The sequence below is a fragment of the Somniosus microcephalus genome, chromosome 5 (assembly GCF_052327205.1).
Source record: "Somniosus microcephalus isolate GS21.2 chromosome 5, FLI_Smic_1.0, whole genome shotgun sequence".
Taxonomy (NCBI): Eukaryota; Metazoa; Chordata; class Chondrichthyes; order Squaliformes; family Somniosidae; genus Somniosus; species Somniosus microcephalus.
In genome coordinates, this window is record NC_140991.1 from 12,513,220 (window position 1) to 12,526,862 (window position 13,643).

At 44.2% G+C, this 13,643-nt stretch overlaps 1 protein-coding gene across 3 annotated transcripts in view; it reads left to right on the forward strand.

The window, feature by feature from the left end:
• Positions 1-7,813: 7,813 nt before the first annotated feature.
• LOC147116894 (uncharacterized) overlaps positions 7,814-13,643 on the forward strand; it is a 272,147-nt gene continuing 266,317 nt past the window's right edge. For all 3 annotated transcript variants that reach the window (XM_085987337.1, XM_085987336.1, XM_085987338.1), the window contains exon 1: positions 7,814-7,902. In XM_085987337.1, the coding sequence (XP_085843463.1) occupies positions 7,857-7,902 (46 nt within the window). In that variant the 5' untranslated portion in view covers positions 7,814-7,856. The remainder of the gene's footprint in view (positions 7,903-13,643) is intronic.

The window sequence follows — 13,643 nt, forward strand, 5'->3', positions numbered from 1 at the left end:
GGTCCCTCTGATCCTCTGTCTTTCCTAGGTTCTTACCATTCATTGTGTATTCCCTTGCCTTGTTATTCCGTCCAAAATGCATCACCTCACACTTTTCAGGGTTAAATTCCATTTGCCACTTTTCCGCCCATCTGACCAACCCATCTATATCGTCCTGTAGCTTGAGGCTTCCCTCCTCGCTATTTACCACCCCACCAATTTTCATTGATATATATTGTGAATAGCTGGGGCCCAAGCACTGATCCCTGCGGTACCCCACTAGTCACCGCCTGCCACCCCAAAAAAACCATTTATTCCTACTCTCTGTTTCCTGTCTGTTAACTAATTTTCAATCCATGCCAGTATATTACCCCCAATCCCATGTGCTTTAATTTTGTGCACCAACCTCTTATGTGGGACTTTATCAAAGGCCTTTTGAAAATCCAAATACACCACATCCACTGGTTGTCCCTTATCTATTCTACCAGTTATATCCTCAAAACAGGAACTAAGTGTTACAAAACATATTTGAAAGTTCTTTATCTGAATGCACGTAGCATTCGTAACAAAATGAATGAGTTAACGGCACAAATAATGACATATGGGTATGATCTTGTGGCCATTACAGAAACATGGCTGCAGGGTGACCATGACTGGGAATTAAACATACCAGGTTATTTAACAATCAGGAAGGACAGGCAGGAAGGGAGAGGAGGTGGGGTGGCTATGTTAATAAAGGAAGGAATCACTATAATACAGAGAAATGATATTGGGTCAAAGGAGCAGGATAGTGAAACAGTTTGGGTGGAGGTAAGGAATAATAAGGGGAAAAAAACACTAGTGGGTGTAGTCTATAGGCCTCCGAACAGTTGCAACTCTGTTGGACGGAGTATTAATCAGGAAATAGTTGAGGCTTGTAATAAGGGAACAGCTATAATTATGGGGGATTTTAATTATCATATTAACTGGACAAATCAAATTGGGCAGAGCAGCCTTGAGGAAGAGTTCATTGAATGTATTAGGGATGGGTTTCTTGAGCAGTATGTAACTGAACCGACCAGGGGGCAAGCAACCTTAGATTTGGTCCTGTGTAATGAGACAGGATTAATTAAAAATGTCCTAGTAAAGGATCCCCTTGGAATGAGTGACCATAACATGGTTGAGTTCCATATTCAATTAGAGGGTGAGAAGGTTGGATCTCAAACAAGCGTGCTGAGCTTGAATAAAGGAGACTATGAAGGTATGAGAGCGGAATTAATTAGAGTGGACTGGGAAAATAGATTAAAGGGTAAGATGGTACATGACCAGTGGTGTACATTTAAGGAGTTATTTTACAACTTCCAAAAAAAATATATTCCACTGAGGAAAAAAGGGTGTAAAAGAAAAGATAGCCATCCGTGGCTAAGTAAAGTAATTAAGGATAGTATCCGACTAAAAACAAGGGCATATAAGGTAGCCAAATCTAGTGGGAGGATGGAAGATTGGGAAGTCTTTAAAAGACAGCAAAAAATAACAAAAAGATTGATTAAGAAAGGGAAGATAGATTATGAAAGTAAATTAGCAAAAAATATAAAAACAGACAGTAAAAGTTTCTATAGTTATATAAAAAGAAAAAGGGTGGCTAAAGTAAATGTTGGTCCCTTAGAGGATGAGACCGGGAAATTAATGGTGGGAAACATGGAGATGGCAAAAACACTGAACAATTATTTTGTATCAGTCTTTACAGTAGAGGACACTAAGAATATCCCAACACTGGACAAACAGGGGGCTCTAGGGGGGGAGGAACTAAATACGATTAAAATCACTAAGGAAGTGGTACTTGGTAAAATAATGGGACTCAAGGCGGATAAATCCCCTGGACCTGATGGCTTGCATCCCAGGGTCTTGAGGGAAGTAGCGGTAGGGATTGTGGATGCATTGGTAATAATTTTCCAAAACTCACTGGACTCAGCAAAGGTCCCGGCAGATTGGAAAACTGCTAATGTAACACCCTTATTTAAAAAGGGTAGTAGGCAGAAGGCTGGAAACTATAGACCTGTTAGCCTAACATCTGTGGTTGGTAAAATGTTAGAGTCCATTATTAAGGAGACAGTAACGGGACATTTGGATAAACATAATTTAATAGGGCAAACTCAGCATGGTTTCATGAAGGGGAAGTCATGTTTAACAAATTTGCTTGAGTTTTTTGAGGAAGTAACATACAGGGTGGATAAAGGGGAACCAGTGGACGTAGTGTATTTAGACTTCCAAAAGGCATTTGACAAGGTGCCACACAAAAGATTATTGCTCAAGATAAAAAATCACGGGATTGGGGGTAATATTCTGGCGTGGGTGGAGGATTGGCTCTCTAACAGAAAGCAGAGAGTTGGGATAAATGGTTCGTTCTCAGATTGGCAACCAGTAACTAGTGGTGTTCCGCAGGGGTCAGTGCTGGGTCCCCAACTCTTTACAATCTATATTAACGATTTGGAGGAGGGGACCGAGTGTAACATATCAAAGTTTGCAGATGATACAAAGATGGGAGGGAAAGTAGTGAGTGAGGAGGACATAAAAAACCTGCAAAGGGACATAGACAGGCTAAGTAAGTGGGCAGAGATTTGGCAGATGGAATACAATACTGGAAAGTGTGAGGTTATGCACTTTGGCAGGAAAAATCATAGAGCAAGTTATTATCTTAATGGCAAGAAACTGGAAAGTACTGTAGTACAAAGGGATCTGGGGGTCCTGGTGCACGAAACTCAAAAAGTTAGTATGCAGGTGCAGCAAGTGATTAAGAAGGCCAATGGAATGTTGGCTTTTATTGCTAGGGGGTTGGAATATAAAAACAGGGAGGTATTGCTGCAGTTGTACAAGGTATTGGTGAGGCCGCACCTGGAATACTGCATACAGTTTTGGTGTCCATACTTAAGAAAAGACATACTTGCTCTCGAGTCAGTACAAAGAAGGTTCACTCGGTTAATCCCGGGGATGAGGGGGTGGTCATATGAGGAGAGGTTGAGTAGATTGGGACTCTACTCATTGGAGTTCAGAAGAATGAGAGGCGATCTTATTGAAACATATAAGATTGTGAAGGGGCTTGATCGGGTGGATGCGGTGAGGATGTTCCCAATGATGGGTGAAACTAGAACTAGGGGGCATAATCTTAAAATAAGGGGCTGCTCATTCAAAACTGAGATGAGGAGAAACTTCTTCACTCAGAGGGTGGTAGGTTTGTGGAATTTGCTGCCCCAGAAAGCTGTGGAAGCTACATCATTAAATAAATTTAAAACAGAAATAGATAGTTTCCTAGAAGTAAAGGGAATAAAGGGTTACGGGGAGCGGGCAGGAAATTGGACATGAGTCTGGGTTCGGAATGGTCATGGCCCTGTGGGTAGTGGAGCGGGCCCAGGGGCCGTGTAGCCTTGTTCTGCTCCTACTGTGTTCTAATTCTGTTAGATTTCAGGAGATGGTTTTATTCCTGTTCCTGGCTGGGGTGGAGATCGCCTTTACAGAAGGTAAGTACTGTCGAAAATATAGGGACAGAGTGATCTCCTGGAAGAATTTCGATCGCCTAGATGGGTCGGAGAGGAATTTCCCAGATTTTTTTCTCCCAAATTGGCCATTGGGTCTTTATCTGGTTTTTCGCCTCTCCCGGGAGATCACATGGGTTCGGGTGGATGCAGAGTGATAGAAGATTTGAGGTTAGGATCAGATCAGCCATGATCTTATTGAATGGTGGAGCAGGCTCGAGGGGCCGATTGGCCTACTCCTGCTCCTATTTCTTATGTTCTTATGTTAAAAAACTCCAGTAGATTTGTCAAACACGATTTCCCTTTCATAAATCCATGTTGACTTTGTCTAATCCCGTTGATATTTTCTAAGTGTCCTGTTATCACATCCTTTATAATAGACTCTAGCATTTTCCCTACTACTGATGTTAGACTAACCGGTCTGTAGTTCCCTGTTTTCTCTCTCCCTCCTTTTTTAAATAGTGGAGTTACATTTGCCACCCTCCAATCTGCAGGAACTGTTCCATAATCTATAGACTTTTGGAAGATGACAACCAATGCATCCACTATTTCCATGGCTACCTCTTTTAGTACTCTGGGATGCAGATTATCAGGCCCTGGGGATTTATCAGCTTTCAATCCCATTAATTTCTCCAGCACTATTTTTTTACTAATACTAATTTCCTTTAATTCCTCCTTCTCACTAGACCCTTGGTTCCCTAGCATTTCTGGGAAGTTATTTGTGTCCTCTTCTGTGAAGACAGAACCAAAGTATTTGTTTAAATTCTCTGCCATTTCCTTGTTCCCCATTATAAATTCTTCCGTTTCTGACTGTAAGGGATCTACATTTGTCTTCGCTAATCTTTTTCTTTTTACATACTTGTAGAAGCTGTTACAATCCGCTTTTATGTTCGTTGCAAGTTGTGGTGATTGTTCCTTGATTAGTAAAAGTATTGTGATTCGTTGTTTGTTAACTGCCTTGGGATATGTGTTGTAATCTCATTGGTAGTTGATGATCACATGATGTGTTGTGGCTACCTTAAATTCAGTCCTTTTCTAGCTTTAGTTGGGACTGGATGTGGAAAGATATGCTGCTGATTTTAAAGTTAATAAAGCCTAGCTTTGGAAGGCCAATCTATTCTTTATTTCACAAGTTTACTCTCATACTCTATTTTTCCCCTCTTAATCAATCTCTTGGTCCTTTTTTGCTGAACTCTAAACTGCTCCCAATCCTCAGGCTTGCTACTTTTTCTGGCAACTTTGTATGACTCCACTTTGGATCTAATACTATCCTTAATTTCTTTTGTTAGCCATGGTTGGGCCGCTTTTCCTTCTGTGTTTTTGCGCCAGAAAGGAATGTATAACTGTTGCAATTCATGCATTAATTCCTTAAATGTTAGCCATTGCCTATCCACCATCACGCCTTTTAATGAAGCTCCCCAATCTATCATAGCCAACTCACTCCTCATAGCATCATAGTTTCCTTTGTTTAGATTTAGGACCCTAGTTTCGGATTGGACTTCTTCACTTTCCATTTTAATGAAGAATTCTATCATGTTATGGTCACTCTTCCCTAAAGGACCCTGCACAACAAGATTATTAATTAACCCCTTCTCATTGCACAATACCCAATCTAGGATAGCCTGTTCCCTAGTTGGCTCCTCAACGTTCTGCTCTAAAAAACCATCTCGTACACACTCCAGGAATTCATCCTCCACAGTATTATTGCTAATTTGGTTTGGCCAGTCTATATGTAGATTAAACTCACCCATGATTACTCTAGTACCCTTGTTACACGCATCTCTAATTTCCTGTTTGATGCCATCCCCTACATTGCCACTACTGTTTGGAGGCCTATAGACAACTCCCACCAATGTTTTCTGCCCTTTGGTGCTTCTTAGCTCCACCCAGACTGATTCTAAATCTTGATTTTCTGAGCTATTTCTCACTATTGCTCTGATTTCATCCTTTACTAACAAGGCCATCCCTCCTCCTTTTCCTTTTTGCCTGTCCTTCCTAAATATTGAATATCCTTGGATATTCAGCTCCCAGCCTTGGTTACCCTGCAGCCATGTCTCCGTAATCACAATTATATCGTAACCATTTACTGTACATCTATTTGTGCTGTTAATTCGTCTACCTTATTACGAATGCTTCGTGCATTCAGATACAGTGCCTTTAGACTTGTCTTTTTAACATTTTTAGACATGTACATTTTTTTGTACTATGGTCCTATTTGTCTTATTACCATTTTTTCTTACCCGGACTCTGTTCGTGCACTCCTTTGCTTGTACGCTCTGTCCCTTCCTGACACAATATGGTTATCCTTACCCCAATCACTTTCCTGCACTGCTTCCTTGTCTTTTCTCTTTAGCATTCTAGATTTCTCTCCACTGGGACCCTCCCCCCTCCTTATTTAGTTTAAAGCCCTATCTACCTCCTTAGTTATTCGATTAAATAAGGGGGGGGAGGGTCCCGGTGGAGGTGACCACCGGGACCCTCCTCACACTCTCCACTTGCCTAGATGAGTGCAGCTCCAACAATCAAGAAGCTCGATACCATCGAGGACAAAGCAGCCCGCTTGATTGGCACCCCATCCACCACCTTAAACATTCAGTCCCTCCACCACCGGCGCACTGTGTACCATCTACAAGATGCAGTGCAGCATTGCTTCTTTGACAGCACCTCCCAAACCTGCGACCTCTATCGCCTAGAAGGACTAGGGCAGCAGACGCATGGGAACACCACCACTTGCAAGTTCACCTCCAAGTCACACACCATCCTGACTTGGAAATATATCGGCTGTTCCTTCATCATCACTGGGTCAAAATCCTGGAACTCCCTCCCTAACAGCACTGTGGGAGTACCTTCACCTCACGGACTGCACCAGTTCAAGAAGGTGGCTCACCACCACCTTCTCAAGGGCAATTAGGGATGGGCAATAAATGCTGGCCTTGCCAGCGACGCCACATCCCGTGAATGAAAAAAAAGTCTGGGTCTGTTGCAGACTAATTGATAGAGATTGATTGCTATGATTAGTCAACAATTCATCGTTATATGATGTGACTACCAGGATGATGGAACACAAACTAAATAAACTTGGTCTCTTTTAGCAATTCCTATCGCCCCGATACTAGGGCAGAATTTCCAAGCAGGGGTTGAAGTTCTGGGTTTTCCCTAACATCATGAAGTTTTATCTCCATGGCGTGCATGTTTTTTTAAAACAGGTTCGCTGCCCAGAAGACAGCCTGATTGACAGGCTTGGCTCCCTTTTGGGCAGGGAATGCTGCAGAAGAGGCCACAGCCCAGGAGCAGATAAGTTTGTGCTGCTCGGAGTAGAGTTCGGGAGCAGGGTGTGGGTACAGTGTGGTTTGGTGGGTCGGGGGTGATCACGGAGGGTCTGGGAGATATTAGGGGCAGAGATGAGGGGGTCAGGGAGAGATTGCGGGGGTCGGAGAGAGATTGGAGGGAGAGATGGGGGATTGGAGATTGGCGGTGGTCGATGATCGCTGGGGAGATGAACAGATTTGCTTGTTGTGCCGGGTGGAAGCACTCTTGCTCCTCTTGGCCCACAAGCAGTGTGAGAGAAACATTTACCTCTTCCATGCAGCAGTCCTCTCCCTGTTTTAGCTGCTGGGTTTCCTGAAGCCTGAAACACACAAAATCTTAGGCACACAGCCTCATTAAAATATTTAAATGAGCGACCTCTCTCCTGGGAGCGGGTTGGTTACCCACCCCCTGTCCCGCCTCTGTTAAAGCTGGAAGTGGGCGGGTACGAGGCCGGTTAGGTTCAGGTTTGAGATTTTTTGCATTTTTGCTTCCCACCCGACCAAAACGCACCGGTTTTTGGCGGTTAAAATTCCTCCCAAAATATGGAGGAAGCATCACCTCCAGTAAAGTAAGGAACAATTAACGGGAAGACAAAAAGAGGCTCAGAGTCACAAGAAGCAAGGGGTAAGAGGCAACCAATGGCCAAAGGCAAGAACACTCATCAAGAATGGGGAAACAGCAAGCACAGAAAATTAAAAATTGTCATGCTCCTTTTGAAAAAACCACGACTATAACTGAAATGAGACTGAAATGAAGCTTCTCTCAGGCATGTGTGTGATCAAAGTCACCTGAGGTTTGCTGCTCCCAACACTTTTGTAGCTCACTCCCACGCCCTTAACAACCACATTTCACTGCTCAACTGTGGCACTTTTCAAAACTTACAATGTAACAAGTGAGTGAATCGTAACTCGATGATTGAAGAAACAGCCTGATTGCATCATTGGCTTTCTCATATGTCACAAAGCTTTCAGCTTGACACATCAGGATGGTTGTCCATCTCGTCCTTCCTGCCAAATGCTTGTAGCCAATTAAGAGAAACCAGAGGAGGAGGAGGAAGATATGGATTCATCAGCTGACCGGACATGTTTATATAATTCGCATTATGGTTAGTCTGTGTAAATATAGGTTTTGGTTGTTGCTTGGTAACACTTTTATAGGCCTATTTTAATGAGCTATCCTGGGTCCATGTTTCTAGAGGTAGGGAGGGTAATTTTAACCTAATCCGCAGGGTGGGAATCCTGTGAGATCGTGTGGAATGCCGGTTTTATACCCCATCCAATATTACTCCCTGTTGACTTCAGTGGAGAGTAACATCAGGTGGGGTGCTGTACTGGCCTTGCACCCAATCCCGTCAGTTTCATGATGGGCGGGTTCAGTTAAAATTATCGCCAGCATCTCTGAAATATAATTAAATGCAGATTGAAAGCCTCAAATTATGGTGTAATTCTCATCCACACTCCCAGGTTCTGTGCCTGGTTAATGGTGAGTTGGTTGATTTCAGCCTGGGTGGCACTGGGGAAATGAGAGTTGGTTTCTAGGTTCCTTGCCTTGAGGAGGGGCGGGGGTGGAGATGGAAATTTTTGAGAAGTACAAAAACAGAGACCAAAATTTTGCTCAGCTCGGCGGGTCCGGTGCGGCCGGTGTCAGTGGCGGGTCATGGCCCGCTGCTGGCTCCATCCCGCTGTACAAATGAACTTGCCTTAATGGGGCTTGTTAAGCCCGCCCAGCGCGTTTCCTGGCCCAATTAGATGGAGCGGATCTGGTGACGTCATTCATGACACATCTTGAGCTGATTCCCTTAAAGGGACTATGGCCACCTTACTTTTGACGTTTGTGCTGTCAGTGTTCTACAGCACTGAAGTTCTGCAAACACTGACAATCACTGCACAGAGGTGCAGGGTTGCACCCAAGTTCTCCCATGACTCCCTTCATATGCTTATGGAGGGAGTCAGAGCGCATAGTGAGGTCCTCTTCTCTTCCGATGGGCGGAAGAGACTTCCCCAGGAGAACAAGACAGCCTGGTTGCACATTGCAGAGGAGGTCACAAGCAGGGATGTCATCAGGAAGACCTGGGTGCAGTGGCGCAAACCTTTCAATGATCTCATTAGATCAGGAAACGCGAGTACAAAGCCATACTCTCCTTCATCCTGCTGTGCCTCTCATCACATCCCCATCACTCTGCCTTCCCTACCCTACTCCTGCACATCCTTACACCAATTTGCCTTGCACCTCCACCCATCCCTCTCTATCTACATTATCACATCCCCATCTCACTAGCCATCCCTCATACTTGCCCTCATCCTCGTGCAATCACACCAACTAACAACACACAAGGGTAGGCACTTGGGTGTTTTATCCAATGTTCATGTAAAGTTTCTGTTAATGTGCTGTCGAACATTGAAACCTTTATTTTCAACACTGCGTTCTTGGGCAGATTTGTGTGCCCCTTTGGAAATGGCTTAGTGAGTTGCAGTGAATGGTGAGACATAACGGTTTTCCCCACAAGGTGATGAGTGTGGAAGGAATGGCTTAGACATTGTAGGGATGGTGTTGGTGTGGTGTGGTGCCAACCTGGCGCATCATGTGGCAGCCAGAGGGTGTACAGCATCAAGTGAAGTAAATCTGGCCATGATGAGGCCATCCCTGGCCTCCCGGGCAGCAATGTGCTCGGGTGCTGCTGCCCTGTGTCCTGTGCAGCATCAGATGATTGCGGAGAAGGTTGGTGGTGTTGTTGTTGGTGCTGTTGGTGTGCCTGGTGCTGCTGGTGGTCAGATTCTGAGAACAGTATAAATGGTACCCATGTTGATGGAATAGATGGCAGGTGAAGTTGAGATGACAGAAGCGATCTGTCAGTGGTGAGAGAGGCTGTTCCAATGAGGTGACACTGGATGGAGAGTTTGCTCCAAACACTTGCAACCTGCATAAAGCTCAGTCTGTGTTCCAAATGGAGTAAGCAACAGCTTCTGCGCTTGGAAAGTGAACAGCTGTGAAGTGGTATCTTTTACTGTACATTTCAAGCTGTCAACTAATCAGCTGATTCAGTGGCCATTCAACTCCTGCCTCAGGTTAACAGATGTGGTCAATGACCAGCGTGGACCCCGTGGGCGAGCAGTCAAAGTGAAATGGTAAGGTTAAAACCATTATTAAGGGTCTGGCAACAAGCCAATAATTGCTTTAATTGGGTCATCCACCTCTGCGGGTCGGGTCTGATCTGAGATCACAGATGCGCCATTGGCAAAGGTGTGTTGGTGTGGGATGACAGCGGGTTCCTGACCCGCTGTGAAAAAAATTAGATTTTCCACCTGACCCGCCACCAATCCCGCCCGCTGACCCCCCGGCCAATAGGGCAGTAATAGTAGGGGATTTCAACTACCCTAATATTAACTGGGATAGAATCAGTGTAAAAGCTGTAGAGGACACAGAATTCTTAAAATGCATTGAAGAGAACTTTTTTAGCCTGTACGTAGCAAGCCCAACAAGAGAGGGGGAGGTTGTTCTGGACTTAGTTTTAGGGAATGAAGCTGGGCAGGTGGAAGGGGTAACATTGGGAAGCATTTTGGTAGGAGTGATTATAAATCAGTTAGATTTAGCGTAGCTATGGAAAAGGACAAAGACCAGGAGTAAAAGTTCTCAATTGGGGAAAGGCCAATTTTACTAAGCTGAGATGTGATTTGACAAAAGTGGACTGGAAACAGCTACTTGAAGGTAAATTAGTGTCAGAGCATTGGGAGGCATTCAAGGAGGAGATAGTGAAGGTTCAGAGCAAATATGTTCTTATAGAGAAAAAGGGTGGGACTCCCAAATCTAGAGCCCCCTGGATGTAAACGGGCAAACAGGGTAGGATAAGGCAAAAAAGGAAAGCTTATGTCAGATACCGAGAGCTAAATACTGCAGGAAACCTAAAGGAGTATAGAAAGTGCAGGTGAAATTAAAAAGGAAATTAGCAAAACAAAGAGGGGGCATGAAAAAATATTGGCAAGTAAAATCAAGCAAAACCCAAAGATATTTTATAAATACATAAAGAGCAAGAGGATAACTAAGGAAAGAGTAGGACCTATTAGAGACCAAAAAGGTAGCCTTTGTGTGGAGGTGGAAGATGTGGGTATGGTTCTTAATGAATACTTTGCGTCTATCTTCACAAAAGAGACGATGATGCAGACATTATAGTTAAGGAGGAGGAGTGTGAAATATTAGATGAGATAGACATAGTGAGAGAGGAAATTTTAAGGGGTTTAGCATCTTTGAAAGTAGATAAATCACCATGTCTAGATGAAATGTATCCCAGGCTGTTAAGAGAAGCAAGGGAGGAAATAGCAGAGGCTCTGACCCTCAGTTTCCAATCCTCTCTGGCTATAGGCGTGGTGCCGGAGGACTGGAGGACTGCTAAAGTTGTACCATTGTTTAAAAAGGGAGGAAGGGATAGACCGAGTAATTACAGGCCAGTCAGCCTAACCGTGGCGGTGGGCAAATTATTGGAAAAAATTCTGAGGGACAGTATTCATTGTCATTTCGAAAGGCACAGATTAATCAAGGACAGTCAGCATGGATTTTTTAAGGGAAGTTTGTGTCTGGCTAACTTGATTGAATTTTTTGAGGAGCTAACAAGGAGGGTCGATGAGGGTAGTGCATTTAATGTAGTCTACATGGATTCCAACAAGGCTTTTGACAAGGTCTCACATGGCAGGCTTCTCAGTACTTGTTTCTACAAGTATGTAAAAAGGAAAAGAGTAGCAAAAGTAAACATTGGACCCTTAGAGGCTGAGACAGGAGCAATTATATAGGGAATAAGGAAATGGCAGAAACGTTAAACAAATATTTTGTATCTGTCTTCACAGTAGAAGACACAAAAACCAAGGGTCTAATGAGGGTGAGGAACTTAACGTAATTAATATAAGTAGAGAAAAAATGCTAGAGAAACTAATGGGACTAAAAACCGACAAATCCCCTGGACCCGACGGCCTACATCCTAAGGTTCTATAAGGGGTGGCTGAAGACATAATGGATGCATTGGTTTTGATCTTCCAAAATTCCCTAGATTCTGGAATGGCCCCAGTGGATTGGAAGGTCGCAAATGTAACACCGCTATTCAAGAAAGGAGGGAGAGAAAAAACAGGGAACTACAGGCCAGTTAGCCTGACATCAGTCATCGGGAAAATGCTGGAATCCATTGTTAAGGAAGTGGTATCAGGGCACTTAGAAAATCATAACATGATTAGGCAGAGTCAACATGGTTTTATGAAAGGGAAATCGTGTTTGACAAATTTATTAGAGTTTTTTGAGGATGTAACTAGCAGGGTTGATAAAGGGGAACCAGTGGATGTATATTTGGATTTCCAAAAGGCATTCGATAAGGTGCCACATAAAAGGTTATTACACAGGATTAGGGCTCATGGGGTTGGGGGTAATATAGTAGCATGGATAGAGGATTGGTTAACGGACAGAAAACAGAGAGTAGGGATAAACGGATCTTTTTCAGGTTGGCAGGCTGTAACTAGTGGGGTGCCGCAAGGATCAGTGTTGGGGCCTCAGCTATTTACAATCTATGTTAATGACCTAGATGAAGGGACCGAGTGTAATGTATCCAAGTTTGCTGATGATGCAAAGCTAGGTGGGACAGTAAGCTATGAGGCAAACACAGAGTCTGCAGAGGGATATAGATAGACTAAGTGAGTGGGCAGTAAGGTGGCAGATGGAGTATAATGTGGGGAAATGTGAGGTTATTCACTTTGGCAGGAAGAATAGAAAAAGAGAATATTTTTTAAATGGTGAGAAACTTTCAAATGTTGGTGTTCAGAGAGATTTGGGTTTCCTCGTGTAAGAAACACAGAAAGCTAGCATGCAGGTACAGCAAGCAATAAGGAAGGCAAATGGCATGTTGGCCTTTATTGCAAAGGGGTTGGGGTATAAGAGTAAGGAAGTCTTGCTACAATTGTACAGGGTCTTGGTGAGACCACACCTGGAGCACTGTGCACAGTTTTGGTCTCCTTATCTAAGGAAGGATATACTTGCCTTGGAGGCGGTGCAACGAAGGTTCACGAGATTGATTCCTGGGATGAGAGGGCTGTCCTATGATGAGAGATTGTGTAGAATGGGCCTATACTCTCTGGAGTTTAGAAGAATGAGAGGTGATATAATTGAAACATTCAAGATTCTGAAGGGGATTGGCAGGGTAGATGCTGAGAGGTTGTTTCCCCTGGCTGGAGTGTCTAGAACTAGGGGGCATAGTCTCAGGATAAGGGGTCGGCCATTTAAGACTGAGATGAGGAAGAATTTCTTCACTCAGCGGGTTGTGAATCTTTGGAATTCAGAGGGCTGTGAATGCTGAGTCTTTGAGTATATTTAAGGCTGCGATAGATAGATTTTTGGACTCTAGGGGAATCAAGGGATATGGAGATCGGGCGGGAAAGTGGAGTTGAGTTCGATGATTAGCTATGATCTTATTGAATGGCGGAGCAGGCCCAAGGGGCCGTATGGCCTACTCCTGCTCTTACTTCTTATGTTCTTATGTAAAAGCCCATGTTGGATCTAAAATTGGCTCAGTGGCAGGAACCAAAGGGTAATGGTCAACTGGTATTTTTGTGACTGGAAGGCTGTTTTCAGTGGGGTTCCGCAGGACTCAGTACTAGGGGCTAGATTTTCAGTTGCTTGCGCCAGCAGTTAGCGCCTTAAGAGAAGTGATTTTCGGGCGCTATGCGTGTAGCGCCCGGGCGCAGCGCAGTTTGCGCCCCGCCCCAAATTAAGTTGCCCGTTAGCGCCGGCGCAAAGTTTAGCGGCCGCCCGGATGCGCGCGCAGAAAATGACGTCACATCCTCGTGCAACGCCCTTTGGCCGCCCCGAATCCAAACT